This window comes from Talpa occidentalis, unplaced genomic scaffold, assembly GCF_014898055.3.
Source record: "Talpa occidentalis isolate TD23 unplaced genomic scaffold, MPIMG_talOcc4v2.1 talOcc4.8, whole genome shotgun sequence".
NCBI classification, from domain to species: Eukaryota; Metazoa; Chordata; class Mammalia; order Eulipotyphla; family Talpidae; genus Talpa; species Talpa occidentalis.
In genome coordinates this window covers 92,875,296-92,896,346 of record NW_023605194.1, presented here as the reverse complement: position 1 = coordinate 92,896,346, position 21,051 = coordinate 92,875,296, and the positions used below count along the sequence as shown (strand labels likewise).

The following is a 21,051-nucleotide window of genomic DNA, read 5'->3' as shown; positions in this document are numbered from 1 at the left end:
ATTTCAATATTCTCATTTGTAATACCTGATAATTTTCAATTGCAGATTTAGTACCTCAAGACAAACTCTAATGTGGATTCCAGATTCTTTTTTTTCCAGGTATTTCTGATTTTTTTTTTAAGATTGATATATTTATGCATACAAGAACTGGGGTGTAGGCCAGAGGTTGGGCATGATGGTGGTGAGGGATTCATCAGAGACAGAGTGGGGAGTAGAAAAGGCAAATTGACTGAATTACACTGCTGAGGAAAGCAGCAGACGAGTCAGGAGAGGTCTGCTGCGCCATGTGGGTTAGCTCCCTGGCCTGAGATTGAATTTGTGCTGCAGTGGCTGCAGATAGCTTTATAGTGCTGAGACTTAGTGCCACCAGGAAGGCCCCTATTTTTGATACATTAGTACCATTTTAATACACTTGATTATCAAAATAATAAAAATTTCTTACTGGATAAATTAATGTTTTTATTCATTGAAAAATCTTAATGCTTTAAATAGAATATTTTACTTTGGAGATAGGTTTATTTGTATTGGTCTTTGACATTTGATAAAGAATTAGGACATATTGATACTCAGATTTTAAAAACTAACTCTAGCTTGTTAATGACTTGTAGTTTGCTGAGTGGAAGAATTTCAACACTTAGAGATGAAACTGGTGCTGTGAGTATAATGTTAAGATATATTTCTGAATTAGATTAATTAGTCTTTATAATGCATGATCCTTATACAGTGACTAAGAAGATAGGAAAGCTCATATTTTACTAACCTCTAAATGTAAGTGAAATATGTTTAAAGTTTATTTTTGTCATATATAGAATGTTTCTTTAATTACAGAAGATAAATATAGCAATTAAAATATAGCAATTTAAGTATTAATAATTAGAGATTGTAGGCTGTATGTATACATGTTAATACAGTAAATAAATGGATGAACATTAATACTAAAATATTTTGACATTGAATTTGAATGGTAAGATATTGAAAATTAGTTAAGTGCTACAGTTTATTTTTGGAGAATAACCTTAGGAGCTTGTGTGACAATGATGGAATGGGTGAGGTAAAGAATTAAGTTTCAGTACAAAAAAAATTGGTTTATACATTCGAAGAGTGATTTCACTAGTAGTGTATCACCTAACAGTGTTGTGCACAAACACGAACTGCACATGCGTGGTGACCTGGCAGGTGGCCTAGATGTATCCTGATCAAGTGCTGTCAGGTTCACAGAGGAAATCGCCCCAGGATGGATTCTGATGGGTTCTGATGGGTTCTCCTGAGGTCTCCCTGCCAGGCATGATTGTAATGTGCAAACATTATGTGCATGTCCAGTGTTGCAAAAGAAAAAGGGCTTTTTCTGTTTGGAGGTACCAAAGTAGCCAGAGAGAAGAAGTGTAAAACTTGTTGATGAAATAGAGCAGCAAGAACAGCTGTGTCCTTGGGAGACTATAAAAAAGACATCGAGTGATAAGATTGCCACAAATCTGTGGTATTTCTTCAATTTTTGTATGAGATTGATTGTAATAAAAACAAAAGCAAGAATTTATGATCTAGAAGAACCTCATTCATTGTGAATGTCTCATTGGTGATAATATAAAGAGGTTTATTATTTGCTACCATTCCCCTGTTTAATTGATTTAGGTAAACTATATAAATGTTCAGTTTTATAGTTAGAACTTGATTATTCAAAACAGTGTTGGGTACATTCCTGTAAAAAGTTAACCTATTATGTATATCATGTTTTTTAAGCATTTTCCATATATATGTATTTTTTTAAAAGATTTATTTATTTATACAAGCACTGGGTACAGTTAGAAGCGCAGGAGGGTGAGAGAATTCACCAGAGCCAGAGCAGGGAACAGAACAGGCAGACTGACGAAGAAATACACTGCTGAGGGGAGCAGCGGGTGCACAGGAGAGGTCTGTCTTGCCATGTGGGACCCTCACCAGCGGCCGGGGATCGAACCCGCACTGCAGAAGCTGCGGGCAGCTTTGCAGCCCAGCGCCCAACCGCTGCGCCACCAGGGAGGCTCTGGTAGTAGCTTTAAAGATAGGATCAAGGGAAAAAAGCTTTTAAGTAGTTCCAGTGTTCCCTAAGTTAGTGTTTCAGATATTAAAGTTAAAAGTTCAGTTTATAATTTGAAATAAAATCTTCATTTACAGATATTTATTGACAGAGATCCAGCAGCATTTGCACCCATTTTAAATTTTCTTCGGACAAAAGAATTAGACTTAAGGTAAGAATTACATCCTTCTAAAGTAAATTCTTACTGATAAATGTGGGATTTGGGTATATTTTATGAAGCATTCTTTTTCCTGATATTATTTTTCTTTAAAGTTTCCTCAGAATGCAATTCTCAGAGAGGCCACCCCCCCTCCTCCTGTAGCTTACTCTGAAGCGTCCCTGCTTCATCCCTATATCCCTCCAGGTCATTTCCCCACTGCTTTCTTCATTAGCTTTATTTTCATGAGACTTTATATTCCAACAGGGCAGGCACTGTTCACTGTTTAATTACCAGGATTCAGCATTGTGCTTGATGTGTAGTTTGGATTCAGTACATGCATTTTGGGGTAAATGAATGAGCCTCTGAACTCTTAGCATTACTTTGTTATAGTCCATCCAGATTCCTGCCACAATCTAATTTGTATTTTATTTATTTGATATAGTCCTAGCAAATTATATATTTTTAGCTACAACTTTAAAATTTCTCATTGTTATTTGAGCTGTTTTTAAATAAATACTTTTTGGCTTATGTATGAGCAATACAGTGTGCCAAAAGGCAAAGGTTTTTTAATGTTTTTTTTTCTTTTTTTTTTTAATTCTGTCTTTTATAAAGGTCATGTTCATTTACAACTCTGTATATGATTTAGGGGTTCACATCTCTTCACCTCTTTTATGTATATTACCATGGCATATCCACTACCAAAGGCAAGGATTTTTCTATCTGGTTTGTTTTCTGCTGTACTCCCAGTGTTAAAACTGCATGTAGTAGCTCTGCAATGGACATTTAATGGACAAATGAAAGTTTGGTGACACTTTTTGTTTGTTTGGGTTTTGGCCTCGGATTGGGTGGAATGGGAAGTAGTTTATTAATACTTTAGTAAAGTTATTTGACCCATAGCATTTGATTAAAGATACCTAACTTGGATTACCATGTGTAGTAATTCATATTAGATGTTCTTGTTATGAACTGGATGTTCTGTTGTTAGGCAGAATTAGTTTAAATATCTGCATTTACTACCTTTTTAAAAAAGAAAATGGCAGCCTTATTTCACTTAAGGAGGCATAGCAAATTAAATTCTGTGTGGTACCTTCCAGTAGAAGATGGGAACGATTACTGTGTTCCCATTCTGTTCCTTGCATAAAATTTTCCTGTTGCTCTTGGCACACTGTATTGTTATTACCAAATTCATTTCCCTGTCCTCCCAGGAGACTGGAGCTGCTCAAGAACTGTCATTTGTATCCTGAATCACCTGTAATCACTCAGTCCTGGTGTGCTGTTCACACAGAAGGTTTTGAAAAGAATACACAGTTGTTGACTGTTCTTATTTTAAACTGGTCAAAAGCAATTTCACAAATAAAAGCAGTTTAGTATCACAGTTGAATGTGTCTGTTAAGCACATGGAATCTTTTCCCTTCTTTTTTTTAAAGACCAGTTTTAGGTTTGTAACAATTTTTTTCTTTTTTCCCCATATTTGCTCATGTTACACTCATCCTTCAAAACCCACCAGTGCCCATTCTCCATCTGCCTTGGCCCCCATCCCTTCTTCCCTGACTCCTGTTCCTTCTGAAACCATTATACTCTTACACCTAGTTCAAGATTTAATCCTACTATTCTTTGCCTGTTTTCTGGTTATTTACATTCTACAGATGAAGTCATCTTATATCTGTCTTTCCCTTTTTTGACTTATTTCATGCAATGTAATCACCACACATCCATCCATTTTGTTCCAAATGCCACATTCATCTTTTTCACAGCTGTGTTTTACTCCATTGAGCATATATTCCACTATTTCTGTTTGTTGAAGGACAGTTGGAATGGCTCCATAACTTAGCAGTGTGGACAGTGCTGCTGTGTACATAGATATAGATAAATCTATTTAAATTAAAGTTTCTATATTATTTGGTCAAACACCTAATCGAGTTATTACCAGATGGTACAGGATTTTCATTTTTATTTTCTTAAGATATCTCTATATGGTGTTTCACAGGAGTTGCACCACCTTGCATTCTTACCAAGGCATTCAAAGTCCCTTTTTCACCACAACCTCACCAACATTTGTTGATTTTATTCTTTTTCATATGGGCCATTCTCATGGGTGAGGTGGTATCTCAGTGTGGTTTTACTTTGCATTTCCTTTGTAATAAGTGATGTGAAAAACTTTTCATATGTCTGTAGGCCATCTTAATGTCTTCTTTAGAGAGGTGTCTAGGTCTTTGACCATTTTTTAATTGGTTGGTTTCTTTGTTGTTTAGTTGTGTAAGAACTTTGTAAATTTTGTAGATAAACTCCTTGTCTGATGTATGGGATGAAAATACTTTCTTCCATCTTGTCTTGTAGGTTGCTTTTTTTTTTTTTTTTGATAGTTTCTTTTGGGTACAAAAGCTTTTAAATTTTATATAGTCCCACTTGTTTATTTTTGCTTTTATTTCTCTGGCTATTGGGGTTGTATTCCCAAACACATCTTTGTGATAGATGTCCTATTTGTATCCTGTGTTTTTTTCCAAGTACTCTATGGTTTTGGTTCTTATATTCAGATCTTTAATCCATTTTGAGTTTCTGTGTTTGGAGTTAAATATGGGTTTTGTTTCATTTTTTTTTTTTTTTTTTTTTTTTTACAAGTGGCTATCCATGTTTCGCAACACCTTTTATTAAGAGATTGTTTTTTCTCATTGTATGGTTGTGGCTCCTTTGTCAAAGATTAACTGTCCATATATCTGTGGGTTTATCTCTGGGGTTTTAATTCTGTTCATCTGGTCTGAGTTTCTGGGTTTGTTCCAGTACCATACTGTTTTGATCACTGTTGCTATGTAATATAGTTGAAGTCAGGAAGTATGATGCTTCCATCTCCATTTAAAAAAAAAAAAATTATGCATAGAAGAGCACCGGTGTAGGCCAGAGGTGCAGGGGGTGAGAGGATTCACCAGAGACAGAGTAGAGAGCAGAACAGGTGGATTGACTGAAATACTGCTGAGGGGAGCAGTGGAGACAGGAGAGGTCTGCTGCCCCATGTGGGTTATCTCCCTGGCTGGGGATCGAACTTGTGCTGTAGTGGCTATAGATTGCTTCATAGTGCAATAGAGACTTAATCCCTTGTGCCACAAGGGAGGCCCTGATACCCTTTTTTTAAGTAAGAATAGACAATAACTGACACCTAAATTGAATCATTAATATTGTAGAATCTTAAGTTTCTGTTTACTTTTATTTTCATATTGCTTTGTTGTAAATGTTCATCTGAATAACAGAGCCATTCTTAATCTGGTACTCCCCAACCCCCTGCTTGGTATTTTGTTTTTATTTTTGGACTCTGATGAGAAGAATCATTTTCTGAATTTATTTTTTTACCACATATTTATTGTCTAACTTGTAGTTCGAGCTCTATGCTAGGCAGTATGCAGGGTATGCAAAGAGAAATCAGAGGCAGATCATGTTTGCAGGGGGCTTACATTATAAATGAAGAGGTTAAAATATGTATAGAAATAATTCTGGTAAAAAACTACAAGGAACATATAGTAAAAATTAAAAGCAATTAGTGCATATAAGAATGATTCCTAGTTGTTTGCCATATTCATTTAATACTTTTTGACAATTGTTACTATAAAGCCTTGATCTCTCATTTGATTGTCCAATTCATCTGTGTATGGATGATTTTTGAGTGAGAAATTGTGTTTGTTGGTGTACAGCTATATATTTTTCAAATAAGAATATTAGGAAAATAAATTTAAAAGCCTTCTGACTTTGTTCACTGCAAGAACCTACTATTTTGTTTTCCTCCCTCTTGTGTTCATTCAAGTTGCCAGTGTCAGAGATTGACATCATTCCTTTTTTTTTTTATAGGGGAGTGAGTATTAATGTCCTTAGGCATGAAGCGGAATTTTATGGAATCACTCCATTAGGTATGGTTCTCCTAGTATTTTGTAATTCCAAATTGACCTCTTGTGCACTGAACCTGCCCAGATGAAATGCATTTTATGCCAGGGCCTAATATTTGGTGGAATAGGTCACTGTTTGCTTTTTCCATGGTAAAAAGATATTGTCAGCTAATTTAGACTTTTCTTATCCTCTTCAATCAGGGAAAGCAAAAATGCAGTGCTCTTTCTGTTTGTATGTACTCTTGACAAGTTTGCTTTGAAATGTTTTCAGTACGAAGACTTCTCCTATGTGAAGAATTGGAACGTTCGTCATGTGGCAGTGTCCTTTTTCATGGTTACTTGCCTCCACCAGGTACTTCTACATCATTTATTCAGTGTTAACATTATTTTTTAATCACTAAGTAAGTACAGATGTATAAAACTATTCCTTTACTGTCTGCTTTTTCTTTTTAAATAACTGGAAATAGACTGGCAACTATTCAACTCTGCCAGATATACCCCAGACTGGCTGTGACTGTTTAATGTAGCTTCATTTACAGAAATGGCTGTCTGGCTGGATTAGCCTTCTATGTTAGGGCATTAGGTCTCTTTTATAGACCCCCAGAAGCTCTGCAGAGGTAAGTCAGTGCACCAGTGTGCAGGTGAGAAGCAGGTCACCCCCACTTGCGCTAGTTGGAAGAGTTCTGCCTTCACCCATGTAACAGTGGGCTTCTGAGCAAGATTTCATTCCAGAAAAGATTTCCCTGGCAAATAAAAGGTATTGAATGTATGGAGCATTTCAACTCTAAAGCAGTTAAAATTAGTACACAGTATCTAACACATAGTAACTGTACCATAAATGTTAAAGACTAGTGACAGATTGAACAATTAATGATTGATTCATTTCAGTAAACTAGCATATATTCCACAATTTCTCTGTTTGTTGAAGGACAGTTGGAATGGCTCCATAACTTGGCAGTGTGGACAGTGCTGCTGCATACATAGGGTATAGATAAATCTATTTAAATTAATTTTTCCATATTATTTGGTCAAATACCTATATCGAGCTAGGTAAAAGTGAAATGTAATATGACACATTTTAATCTTCTTTATTATACATGATATCATAAATACCAGCAATATGTTGAAAGAATTTCATTGTTTTTTCATATTCATTTTGTTTTCACGGCAATTATTTACAATAAATTGCTCTGTTGGAAGATATAACAATTTCATGTTTTTGTTGCAGTGTGAAATTCTAAATTTTTGGTAGGTGAGATTAGAAATAAATTTATTATCTGCTTTTTTTTTATAGGTATTCCTAGTCGTAAAATAAACAACCCAACTAGATCCTCTACCGATTCGAGGAATGGACTCAATTCCTCAGAAGGTGAAGCTCGGGGAAATGGTACCCAGCCTGTCCTCCCTGAAAGTGGAGAAGAAACTGTTAGGCTAGGTAAGCCAAGATTACCTACACAGAGAAAGAAAAATGTGTATGATTTTAGGTGTAGGTGATTCTGAGTATTTTAAAGATGTGACCTTTGCCTTGTCGCTCCTTTTAATCCAGATTTACAACTGTATCTTGAAAATTCTCACTTAACACACAGCTCTTTTTAGTGTATGATATGTTTGCTCTAAATCTTTAGGACAGGGGTTGGCAGATACAGCTTTGTGGTTTCTGTGTTAGTCTGCTCAAGTCTGCCTTTCTAGTATGAAATGATCCAGGGATAGTGTATATAAACTAATGTGTTCGTTTTTTTCCAACAAAACTTCATCAGAACAGGCAGATGCCTGCAGAAGAGCCATTGGCCATAGGTTGCCCACTCCTGCTTTTAGAATGGAAGTATTTTTGTTTTCTAAAATCAACAGGATTTCCTGTGGATCCACGAAAGGTGCTAATAGTAGCTGGCCATCACAACTGGATTGTTGCTGCATATGCCCACTTCGCTGTGTGTTACAGGTACTGTATAATTAATAATACCTTTTATTTTGGGGTTTGGTTTTTAATGTGATTTTACATTTTTAGGTTTGAGAGCTATTGTCATCAAGTTTTTCCTTGTATGTTCTATGTACTTCTATATCTGCTGGTGAGGTTTAGTTTGCTTTTATTTTCACAGGTAATTTGGCAAATACTGATAGTTTAAGATGTCTTAAATATTTCTCAGACAGTTGGGAGTTGTGATATAATTGAGAAATATCTTGAGCTTTTTATTTATATCCATCTTCTGTGTCTTGTGCTTACTCCTTGTTTTTATCCAGTTTCTGAATCATTTAATTGTTAGATGGCTAGACAAGATGAGGCTCATGATCTTCTGTCTATGATGGAGTCCTTTGTACTGGATTGTAGATAGTTGTGTAGACATTACATGGTCATGACTACCATACAGGGAAGTGAGTGTGTCAGCGGTTGTGGTGGGCAGAAGTGATGCAGGCCAGTATGTATAAGGTAGCAGACCTGCATGGTTCATTTGAATTTAACTGATTTTTGCATCCTCAGAAACCAAAAGGAAATGAGGGAAAAATGTAGACCAATGATTTTTTTTTTCTGCTGGAGAAATTGTAGGGTTCTTGATTCAGAATTACTGTGCTTGGGATAGATTAGTCTCAGACAATGCTCCAATTTAACTTAATCACTAAAAAAATCACAGAATATATAGATATTTTGTCATCATTAGGTTTAAGAAAAAACAGCTGCAGTAGATTAACATAGTGTCTTTTAAAGGTCAGATCATCTATTTTTAAAACTTCAAATTTCTTTTTTTTAAATGTTTGATAGATTTGCCAGATAAGATAAAAAGGAATAAAAAGTCCTTTATATTAAGAGAGATTTATTTAGAATATTTTTGTTGAGCGTATGCTGTATATATTTTGGTTGAAATTATTGAGTCTTATGGAAATGGTCTGGGTAATTTCTTTTGGGATTGACTTTTATATGAAGCAAGACTAATTTGAAAAAAGGAATATTTTTAGGAATGTTTTGTACTTACCATGTTAGGGATCTAAATTGTTAAAAGTGTTCTAGACTGTTTATTATTCACATATTTTACTGGTGAGGGGTTCCAGAGGAGTTGTGACGTTACTCTGATAATGTTTTCCAGATGTGACATGACTCAGCTTTTTGTTAATGCACAGCAGTGGCTAGAGACTCCTTGTCAGACAGACTTGGGATCTTGCAGAATTTCAGTCAAATAGAAGGATGATGTTTGTTTGCTTTTGACCTTGATCTTTTGCTTTCATTGAGTGTTAATGACATAGAGCAGAATACACAAAGTGACAACTGAAAAGAATTGAATACATACTGCATTTCCTCATGCAGAGTTAATCAACGTGATGACAATAAAAAGATTTTTGAGGAAAATATTTAGATTATTTAGGAGGGTAATCTTTCTTTTTTCCACAACTTTGATACCAGTAAATTAAAATCCCCCCCAAAATATGAAAGAGTGATACAGTGTATATTCTTCACTTGGATTCACAATTTCCTAAATATTAGCTTTTACTTTCATATTTTTGTTTTCATACTGAGTTTTTGACAGTGTTGTTGTGTAAATTGATGTCCACTTGGAGTTTACATTCTTTATTTTTTTTTAAACTTTTTTTTAAAGATTTATTTATTTATTTATACAAGAACTGGGGTACAGGCCAGATGCGCGGGAGGGTGAGAGGATTCACCAGAGACAGAGCGGGGAACAGAACAGGCAGACGACGAAATACACTGCTGAGGGGAGCAGCGGGAGTGACAGGAGAGGTCTGCCGTGCCATGTGGGACCCTCGCCGGCCGGCCGGGATCGAACTGGCGCAGCAGAGGCTGTGGACAGCTTCACAGCGTGGCACTCAACTGCCTGCGCCACCAGGGGAGGCCCTAAACTCTTTGTTTTTAAGATTGATTTATTTATACAAGCACTGGGGTACAAGATTCCCATGTGGGAATCTCCCTGGCTGGCCGGGAATCGAACTGGTGACGCGGAGGCTACGGACAGCTTCACAGTGCTGCGCTCCACCTGCTGTGCCACCAGAGAGGCCCTACATTCACTTTAGATCTTTAATCCATGTAGTTTATTTTTTTGTGTATCCTGTGAGATTTAGGAATATTTTCTCCCAAGTGGGTAGCTAATTATATTCTAATTTTTTTATTACATAAATTGTTCTTTTTCACTGAATTTGGAAGACTCCTTTGTAAATGCTTATGGATACATATAGATCTAATTTTAGACATTAATCTTCTGTCATACTTGTGTATTCCCATACAATTTGAGGTACAGTATACTTTTACTAACTTTCAAAATCTTGTAGACATGGTCCCTCTGCTCTGTCCTTTGAGATCTTCATGTGGAGGGGACTATGTGTGTTGCATAGCCGTCCTAACTTGAGAGCATTGGTTCACTGTGCGTGGCATGTTAGAACACTGCAGTTCACTGTCTGGTTTAACATAATTTAGCTTTTGTATTGTTTGGAAAACTATTTTTAATGCCCTAATTTCTAAAGAAAAAAGAACTTAAAGAATGGTCTCTGTAAAAGATTAGATCACATTTAGCTTCATTATTAATATTTTTTTCATTATTAATATTTCTAAATTAATTACAGGATCATATTCTCATTGAATCAATACAGTGTCTCTTCATTGAACATCTCATGAACCTAATGTTTTTGGATCTACTTAGCAACTCTGTCATTCCTGAAATTTATAAGCATATTGTACTTCAAATTGTATGGGAATATACAAATATGTCAGAAGGTAGATCTCAGGTTTGACAGTCCTAAGATATGTATTTCATTTCTCAATGTTTTTCAGTTTGTATTTTATTAGAAAATTATTTTTGTTTATCTTAGCATGGGACTCCCACCTGGTGGCTGAATAGGGTAATTGCAGACCATATAATCCAGGAAAATTGATAAACTTTTCTCTTGCTTTGAATTGTATTATAAGAAAATCATCAATTCTTGAAATTAAAAAGAAGGCTAGTTGCATGTATTTTTGAATTACAGTTGCTTTCCTTTAGCATTGAAGTTTAACCAAAAAGAAGTTAAAGTAATTTCCTTAAGGTCCTTAGGGAACCATCTTTACTGAATACCTAAGCTTAATTTTTGCGATGAATATGTCGGGTTAGTATGTAGAGGAGCAGTTTTTTCTCTTCATGCTTTTATTCTTTGTAGGCAAGATGAAGAGAAGCTTTACAATTTTGTTTGCCTTACTTGTTTAGTCTAACTTTTAGATAAGTTTTTCATAGTTAAAATTTCAGGTCATCTGTAGTACTTTTCGCACAACTGTGAAGTTTTTCAATATCTAAAGGCTCCCACTGTAATCATAGAATACATATATGAAAGACTAAATTTGGATAGGGTGGAAAGAATATTAAAATTTTATTAGCTATGGGCCTCCCTGGTGGCACAAGGGGTTAAGCACCCCATTATGAAGCAATCCGCAGCCTCCGCAGCACGAGTTCAATCCCTGGCTGGCCAGGGAGCAACCCACATGGTGTAGCAGACCTCGCCCGCTGTTCCCCTCAGCAGTGTGTTTCAGTCAGTCTGCCTGTTCTGTTCTCCACTCTGTCTTTGGTGAATCCTCTCACCCCCCCTCCCCTACACCTCTGGCCTGTACCCCAGCTCTTGTATGCATAAATAAATCTTTAAAAAAAATAAAATTTTATTAGGTATGTTTATCAGAACTAAAACATCAGTGAATGTGTGTATATCAGCCAGTTGCATATCTGAACTTTAGTAAGCCTTATATATGAAGAATGAATAGGCTTGTGAGATTTTTCATTTAAAAGGAAACCTTTAAAATCTAATCATCAGAGGGCCTCCCCAGTGGCGCAGCGGTTGACCGCTGGGTTGCGAAGCTGCCCACAGCTTCTGCAGCGCCGGTTCGATTCCCGGCTGCTCCCCGGCCACCAGAGGAGGGTCCTACATGGTGCGCAGACTTCTGCCGCCCCCTGCTCCTCTCAGCAGTGTTATCAGTCCTTCTGCCTGCTCTGCTCCCCCTGCTCTGTCTCTGGTGAATTCTCTCACCCTCCTGCACTTCTGACTATACCCAGTGCTTGTATAAAGAAATAAATAAATTAAAAAAAAATAAGTTTAAAAAAAAATCTAATCATCAGAGAAGGGGTCCTCAGGTGCTCATTGTGCCGAGGTGTTGGGATGCTTGGGGTGTGCACACCAGGTTACTTATGTGTCTTAATTGCCTGTCTTCTGAAGTACCAAAAAAAAAAAAAAAAAAAAAAAAAAAGCCAACTTGAGCACATGTGCTTTCTGTTAATAAGTGAATAACTGTTTAATTAATGAAAGAACTATTTTCTTAAAATGTTGGTGTCTGTTGATTTTTCCTTCCAGTAGGTAATGACAGAAGCACTTATTTACATACAAAAGTGAAAGGTGACACTTTTTTTTAATACTTTGGAGAACTTTCCTAAATTATTCTTTGGGGAAATATAGAACTCTAGTTTCTTTTTAAGTGCTTACCGTGTCTTTTGTATGTAAATAATAAGATACCGCAGGAATAATTTCTAACTTTGTGGATGGTCTGTATCAACAAAATTTTATTTTTAATAAATACAAAGGTAGATAGGTAGCTGTGATTTGATTATTTTGCTACATGTTTTTTGGTCTAAGTGCTGGTTAGTTTAACGTATGTGTTATTCTGAACAGAATCAAAGAATCTTCAGGATGGCAACAAGTGTTTACAAGCCCATATCTGGATTGGACTATCGAGCGAGTAGCTTTAAATGCAAAAGTGGTTGGAGGTCCGCATGGAGACAAGGACAAAATGGTTGCTGTTGCCTCAGAGAGTAGCATCATCTTGTGGAGCGTCCAAGATGGAGGAAGTGGACGTGAGATTGGTAGGAAAATTTCCTTTATGCTGTATTTTGGTGGTATATCCAATATTCTCCAGTGTAAGAGAGATGGATTGAAGCATCAAAACCAGCCTGCACTGGTAGTTTGCTAGAGCGGCCACATCATCCTTCCTGGGTCTTACGATAGCAGGACCATTCAGTGTGAGCTGATAGGCCTTGTAAAGAGGGCTGTGTTAGGAGAGAGGGCGTGTCTCTTCACCAGTTGAAACCTGACCCTTCTGAATCCCAGTGGGTGGTGACTGCTTTCTCTCCAGCCCTCTCAAATGACGGGACCTGAAGAGGGGGTGGATAGCTTTCTTGCACTCAGTGCTGCTGCATACCAGAAACTTGAGATTTTTAAAGAACCCTTTTGCACGTGTGAGAAGTCATTTGGGATCATTAAGTTTTTGTCTAGCAAAACTTACCATAATAGGAATAAAAACAAATGTGTATAAATACTAATTTAAAAATAGTAGTAACATGAGTGGTAAATAGTAAATTGTAGTAACTCATGCATGGTAACATAGTGATATTTTGAATGAAAAAAGGTATTTTCCAAAAGTTTTTGTGAGAAGAGTGGCATGGATTCACAATTTTATAAATCTAATGTTATATAAATATAAATATAAATAAATATTATATTTATTTTTTTAAGATTGATTTATTTATGCATACAAGAACTGGGGTACAGGCCAGAGATGTGGGAGGGGGGGCGGTGAGAGGATTCACCAGAGACAGAACAGGGAACAGAACAGGCAGACTGACAGAAATACACTGCTAAGGGGAAGAGTGGGCATGACAGGAGAGGTCTGCTTCGCCATGTGGGTAGCTCCCTGGGGATCGAACTCATGCTTCAGTGGCGTTGAATAGCTTCATTGCTTGTGTCTTAACTCCTTAACAATACCTGTAAGATAGCTACCAGGAGTGCTTACTAGAGTCTTGGTGCCCAGGGTTATTACTGGAGGCTAGTCACACAGGCGCATGCTCTGCCTAGCATATGTAAGATTCCAGATTCCCAAGAGCAATGCAGGTGTTTGGCATAAACCCTATTGTTACACAGTTTAAGCTTCCTGTCATTATCTATTAGATATCTGTGTCTAGAATTTCATGAGTGGTATTATATGGTTTGTGTTCTTTTATGTCTTTCAGCATAATGCTTTCGAGATTTCACCCATATTGTTGTATCGGTGTCCATCCCTTTTTATTGCTGAGTAATATTTCATTGAGTCAATATGCCAAATTTTGTTTATCCATTTATTTGTTGAGTAGACAGTTGGGTTTAATTGGACATACTGTGAATAAAACTACCATGAAAATTTAAGTAGAAGTCTTTCCATAACTTGTTTTCCTAAGGTAAATGTCCAAGAGTGGAATTTTCTGCGTCATATAAGAAGTGTATGCTTAATGTTTTAAGAAACTGCTAAACTGTTACGCAAAGTGGTTCTACCATTTTACATTTCTGCTAGCAGTGTATGAGAATGCTGGCTGCTCCACATTGTCACCAGTACTTCATCATCAATCTTTTTAGTTTGAGCCATTCTAGTGGATGTGCATTTGATTTTAATATTGGTTTTATTTGCATTTCCCTAATGGCTAATGATATTGTACATCTTTTCATGTGCCTAGGGATTGTTTGTATGATTTTTTTTGAGACGTGTCTTTTTATGAAGTTGCCATCCTATTATTGAGTTGGTAATAGTGCTTTGCATCTCCTAGACGAATGGTTTCCAAGGACTTGTAGGAATGTCTGGAGATATTTGATTGACAGACCTGAGGGAGGTCTTTTCTTTTTGTTCTCAACCTCCCACCCTATCCCTCACCCCTGCCCTCCATCCTGTTCCTTCTCACCCTCTCCTTTTTCTGAGACTCAGTTTCATGTTAGACCACTGTCACGTCATAGGAGCCTACTTGTCACTGAAGAACTCATTTTTTTCCTACTTTTCAGCTTAGATGAGCTTTATTGATCTATCGTTATCTTGCCCCTTTTCTTCAGTATTCAGTCTGCAGTTAAATCTTCTAGTACGTTGTTCATTTGAGATATTAGATTTTTCAGCTCAAAATTGCCCTTTTTTATTTTGTTTCATTTCTACTGAGATTTCTTATTTCTTCACTCATGTTTTTATGAAATCCAACATGTTATAACTATTTTGTTAGATTTGTTGTAACTGTTTTGTTAGATTTTGTCTGCTACTCCCAGCATCTGGGTCATCTCCTGCTTTTATTTGAGGTCACATCCTGCTGCTGCTCTGTCTAGAAAGTTTTGATTATATCCGGGCATGTGCACAGTACTTGGATTATATTGTTTTCCTGTAAAAGATGTGTTTTGTTCTGGTAGGTAGGTAGTTCCCCATGGGGATCTTTTTGATCCTGCTTGCTTGACTTAGTTATGCTTTGATAGGGCAGGTAGCTTCTCAGCTTTATTCTTTTTTTTTTTTAAATTATTATTTATTTATTTATTTTACACAAGCACTGGGTACAGTCAGAAGTGCGGGAGGGTGAGAGAATTCACCAGAGCCAGAGCGGGGAACAGAGCAGGCAGAAGGATCGAAGTACACTGCTGAGGGGAGCAGCGGGCGGCAGGAGAGGTCTGCGCGCCATGTGGGACCCTCCTCCGGTGGCTGGGGAGCAGCCAGGGATCGAACCGGCGCCGCAGAGGCTGCAGGCAGCTTCGCAACCCAGCGCTCAACCACTGCGCCACCGGGGAGGCCCCTCAGCTTTATTCTTTAGGCATGGCTCTACTCACTGTATGGGCCTTAGGAGTTGTCCTAAAGAGTTGTTTCTTTGAATCTGAACTGAATGTCTAGGTCCTCAGTGAGGAATTGCTCCACTCTTTACGATCCACTGACTTGACCACAACTCTGTCCTATAGTAGTCTTGCTCTCTGTTCTCTGCAGGTTCTCACCCTGCCTAGGAGTTGGAGTTGTCAGGACAACTTTGGGGCTGTTAATAACCCCACCCTGGGAAACAGAGGGACATGGACAAGGCATAGGCACAGGTGATTTGGTGCAGGGAATTTAAAAAAAAAGAAAGAAAAAAAAGTCAGGTGTGTAGACCATCTTCTAAAAAAAAAAAGCAGCTGCTGCAATGATGCCATCTGTGTGGGTCTCTAAAAATGTGGGGCCCCCATAGTTTCCAATTATATCCTGATTAGTGTTTGCTGACCTGGGTGACTTTTATCTGTGTTAGCTGTTGTGTAATCTGCTTTTAAGAGCTTATGAGTTTCTTACTTTTGGTTCCTAATCTACCTAGTACATAATTTGTAGAAATGAGAATAATTTTAAATTAGTCACCTTAAGATGTTTTTAACCTTGGATTTGAATAATTCTAAATGGTGGTGACTAATTAGCTACTAATTAGCTTTTTTTTTTTTTTTTACTGTCATTCAAGGAGTGTTCAGCCTTGGTGTTCCTGTGGATGCCCTCTTCTTCATTGGTAACCAGCTGGTGGCCACAAGTCACACAGGAAAGGTGGGCGTGTGGAATGCTGTCACTCAGCACTGGCAGGTTAGTGTGAACTGAAGCATTTACAGAAATGAAAATATTTCAGAAACTCATGTCAATTATGCATTTGTTTTATTCTTGTGGAATTCATATCTGTTATTATAGTGAATATTGACAGTTCAATGGCGGATTTGCTTCGAGGTACATAGGTTTTCAAGAATTTTGTTACCTTGCAAAATGGGTTGAGGTTTTTTTTGTTGTTTTGGTCTTAATATTTAAAGGATGGGTATATTGTATAAAAAAAGGAAGGGAGATGACACTTGTACAGACACAAGTGGGCAGGAAGAACTGTGCCTCAAAGAGGCAGGTTTTTTAAAGGAGATGCTTGTCTATATAGGTGGGCAGTCTTTGGAGGCAAGCTGTAAAATGCATGTTTTAAACGTGGTTTGAAACTTCATTTGAGCTGTTTAAATTCCATGTCTTGGGAGGGAGGAGTCCAGATACACTTCATTTCCTGTATGGATGCACAGCTTGGCCTGAATATCCAAATCCTTTGCAGAGTCGATACCATACTCAGTCTTCTCAAGTCCTTGAGGAACAAGAAGGAATGGAGACTCAGAAAAGGTTAAAACTCAATTCTGAAGGAGAGAGGGAAACAATGAAAGAACTTTAAGCAGAGTGTGACATGATCAGATCCATGTTTTAGAAAGATGGCAGTGGCAACTGGTGTAAGAGATGGGCTGGACATCAGGGGAACAGTCCAACCAAAGCAGCAGACACCCAGCTCATCTCAGCAGAGATAAGACTATTTGAAAAATGTACATAAGCCTCCCTGAAATGACACATTGGTATGTGATTAGATAAGGAAAGTTAAAGGAGAGAATATCCTAGTTTGGACAGTGAAGGAGACTATAGGAAGAGACGCAGACTTGGTGGTGGACATTGTGGGGATAATTAGATTGGTTACATTTTTTTTTTTTTTTTTGAGATTCCTGTGGGCATTCAGGTGAAGGGCTTTGGAAGGTAATGATTATTTTTAAATTATAAATCACTCAAATTTACACAAGTCAATGTGGTACCTTAGCAAAGAAAACTTGCTTTCACCATAAATTTGTGACCAGGACTGACCCAAAATATTAACCAGTATGATTTCTCAAGTACAGAAGAGGAGGCTGCAGAATGACTGACTCCTTGCTTTTATGTCAGGAGAGAAGCACTTGGTGTAGTTAGTCGTAACTGCTCTGTAACCTTTCTTACCTCTACTTTCTCTTTTCTCCTTGTACTGAGGGGTAGGCACGAAAAAAAGAGCCAGGACTCTTAGAGGTCAGTGGTTCCAGTAAAAGGTAGGAAGGTTAGTTCTCTACCAGCTTGCAGGTTTCTAATCCTCCCAGAGAACAAATCGTGAAACGACTTGTCCTTGATATGCCTGGGGAAACTCTGGGAAGCCACCACTCTTTCATTGAAGAATGGGTACAAAGGGAGAGTGAATCTCACGGTCTCATGCAGCCCCATCCTCCTGCGAAGAATCTGGGGTGGGAGTGGAAGTTCTTGAGTTCAAGCGCTAAAAGAGATGAACTCTCGGTGAGAAAATTGGTTAGAGGGGGTGTAAAGTGACCTCCCTCCATGCTTTTGACACTTTTTTACTCATGTCAGTGAAAAGTTTTTGGTGTTTCCCTGGCTCTGATGCAACAGGAACTTGACCGAGGTTAGAGGTGCTGCCTGATCTTCACAGACACATTTTTAGTGTAATCAGAGCAGGCAGGACACCAGACTGTCCACGCTGAAATTCGGGTCCCGTACGTGAATAGTAGAGAGGAATCTGTATTCCCTAGTTTTAACTCTCCTGAAAAATTTTTAAATTAGATGAACTTCAATTCTGTGCTTTCTGTTCCTGCTGTTCTGTCAGATTGGCCCTTTCCGTCTCCTCTGACTTGTTCAGTTTTCAGACTTTACCTCCTTTTTGATTGTTTCCTAGATCTGTGCCCTTCTCCCCTCTAACCAGAACTGAGATGACACCTCCCTCCTCTGCGATTGTATCACCCGCTCTGTTTTAGTACCTGTCAGATTGTAATGTGCTTTCCTGTTCTCAACCACAAGTTTACAGGCTTCTACGGGGCAGAAATGATTTCTTACATCCCTTATCTAGCCCAGTACTTGTTCACTTGGATAATATCTGATACATAAAATGTATTTGATTTAAACCCCATTTGTGAAGTTTCATATGCACCACTTCAGCCTTCCAGTGTGTGCTGTGATCTCAGAATCGTGTGCAGAAAAAGGAAATAATCCTAAATTCTTAAAGTACTGCTGTTAGAAATACAACTTTTAATTTTTTAAAGATATATTTATTTTTATATAAGAACTGGGTTACAGGCCAGAGGTGTGGGAGGGTGAGAGGATTCATCAGAGACAGAAAGGGGAGCAGAACAGGCCGATGGACCAAAATACACTGCTGAAGGGAGCGGCGGGCGAGACAGGAGAGGTCTGCCATGCCATGTGGATTTCTCTCTGGCCGGCTGGGAATCGAACCGGCACTACAGAGGCTGTGGACACCTTCATAGTGCTGCGCTCAACCCGCTGGGCCACCAGGGAGGCCCAGAAATACAACTTTTTAAAAAAGCTTTTACAGGAACCACATTGGGGCTTTTCAGTTCCCTGTGTACATATTGGTATGCAAAGAAAGTTCACTTTCTAAGTCTTAAAATTGTCTTTTTTATTAAATATTTGAGCAGAGCATATAAATTGTAATATCTAATAACATCTAGTAATAATCTCACCACATCAGGTTCAAGATGTCGTTCCTATAACTAGTTATGACACTGCTGGGTCATTCCTCCTGCTGGGATGCAACAACGGATCCATATATTACATTGGTAAGAGTGCACGCGTTACCACATCCTGTGTAATAGGAGCTTCTTAAGCGAAAACAAGAAAGCATTGCATTATTTAGTTTTAAATAGGTGCACTATTTTAACATTATTTAAATTTTATTTTTTAGATATGCAGAAGTTTCCTTTGCGAATGAAGGACAATGATCTTCTTGTAACAGAACTTTATCATGATCCTTCCAACGATGCTATTACTGCTCTGAGTGTTTACCTCACACCCAAGACAAGTCAGTCCATTGCAAAATTACAAATAAGTTTTTTGAGATGTGTGTGCTTGTGGTTTAAGCTGATACTCTTCCAGTCCTTTCTGTTTGAGAACTGCAGTGCTATAGATTTCATCTATTAGTATAAAGTTTATATTCAGTTTTATATTGAAGGTAAACTTGACCAGTAAATAACTGCAACTTGGGCTGGGAAATTAGAACTTTTCCCTTTCTAAGTTGTATGTGTTAATAAGCTGTATGGTTACTGTCAGTTAATACTGCATTAAATTTTCTGGACATGTGCCTTCCTACCACAACAGCTGATTTCATTTTGAAATCAGCAACTTTACTTTTAACTCTCCCCTGCCCCTCTTCCTCCCACTCTCCCATAACAACTCTTGGAAAACTTGGTTGTGGGAGTAAACGTTTTATTTGGAAATTCACAGTCATTTTCATTGCCTTTCAGAGACTGTTGCAGTGAAATTAGCAAGCAAGTTCTGTAAATTGAGTTGTATTTAGAGGGAAAGAATGATAAATGGAAAATTTAAATTTTATAATGAAAGGAATTCTAGGAAATATTTACATATATCTACTAATGTAAATAGGTGTGAATGTTATTTGTGTAAAAGCATCACTGAAATTATAAAGTTATAGTACGGTTTAAACCATATTGCTCTAGAATGGGGGGTCAGCACACCATGCTCTTTTTAATAGTGTGATGCATTGTCTTTGGCTACTTTGTGTAGCACAGAAAATGCTGAGTGGTGTCACAATTTGTGGGTGCAAAGTTAAAAAGATTTGCTCTCTAAACTTTTACAGAACATTTGCTGCCCCCACTCTAGTATGAGATGTACTTTTCTTTTTTTTTCTTACTCTAGTTAAAAAGGCAGGATAAAACTTCTTTGCAGTGGCAGGGGAATTTAAGACATAAGAATGGATCATCTTTTCAGTTACAAGAAGTGTTCTCCACAGTATGTCTTTCCTTTGATGCAAGTATTTTCAGGTGAATCTGAAAGAATAGCTATTAAAGCTAACAGGTTCTTTCTGTCTCTGTGGAGGTTTCCGAGAATATAGGTCCCTGAACTCCATTCTGGTATTTGATATGGGGTCTGGGCACTTGTTACAAAAAAGCCATAGATGAACCTGAGTGATGAGTTGTATATTTCACAGGTAAGTGTGATGTAAGCATGTAATGGATATATTTGTTTCAGTTAATTTTTAAAACAAATAGTATGTATACTACTTGATTTAGAAAGATTCAGTGTTGTAGCAAAGGTAATAATACATGGTAACTGTAGGCTAGCAGTAACACTGCTTTAGGAATGCTGTGGGCCATTGGTGTTCTTAGTCTGTCAGATTTTTAAATTTTTTAAATACATGTTGAGCACCTGCTGCCTCAGGCTCTCTGTAAGGTGATAAGATGATTGAGATTTGGTCTCTGTCACCCAGGAGTAGGGGTGGATAGACATGGATTTAGATGCAAAAATCGGTGTGTCACAGTTGCTGTCAGTTGCTAGGTGAGAACCTAATATATAGTGTGGGGGTGGGGGGGATGGCCAGTCCCACAGTGGTGTGAGCGTCAGAAGATGGAGGAAATAGCGATTATTAGGAGTCTAGCGAGGTTTTAAA

The 21,051-nt window shown here is 37.7% G+C and overlaps 1 protein-coding gene across 2 annotated transcripts in view; it reads left to right on the top strand.

Annotated features, from left to right (window-relative positions):
* Positions 1-21,051, top strand: part of KCTD3 (potassium channel tetramerization domain containing 3) — a 37,556-nt gene that overhangs the window by 3,406 nt on the left and 13,099 nt on the right. For both annotated transcript variants that reach the window (XM_037495641.2, XM_037495640.2), the window contains exons 2-12: positions 46-99; positions 609-654; positions 2,152-2,225; positions 6,048-6,106; positions 6,354-6,434; positions 7,377-7,517; positions 7,931-8,021; positions 12,707-12,897; positions 16,279-16,394; positions 19,117-19,204; positions 19,330-19,446. In XM_037495641.2, coding sequence (XP_037351538.1) covers positions 46-99; positions 609-654; positions 2,152-2,225; positions 6,048-6,106; positions 6,354-6,434; positions 7,377-7,517; positions 7,931-8,021; positions 12,707-12,897; positions 16,279-16,394; positions 19,117-19,204; positions 19,330-19,446 — 1,058 coding nt within the window. The remainder of the gene's footprint in view (positions 1-45; positions 100-608; positions 655-2,151; positions 2,226-6,047; positions 6,107-6,353; positions 6,435-7,376; positions 7,518-7,930; positions 8,022-12,706; positions 12,898-16,278; positions 16,395-19,116; positions 19,205-19,329; positions 19,447-21,051) is intronic.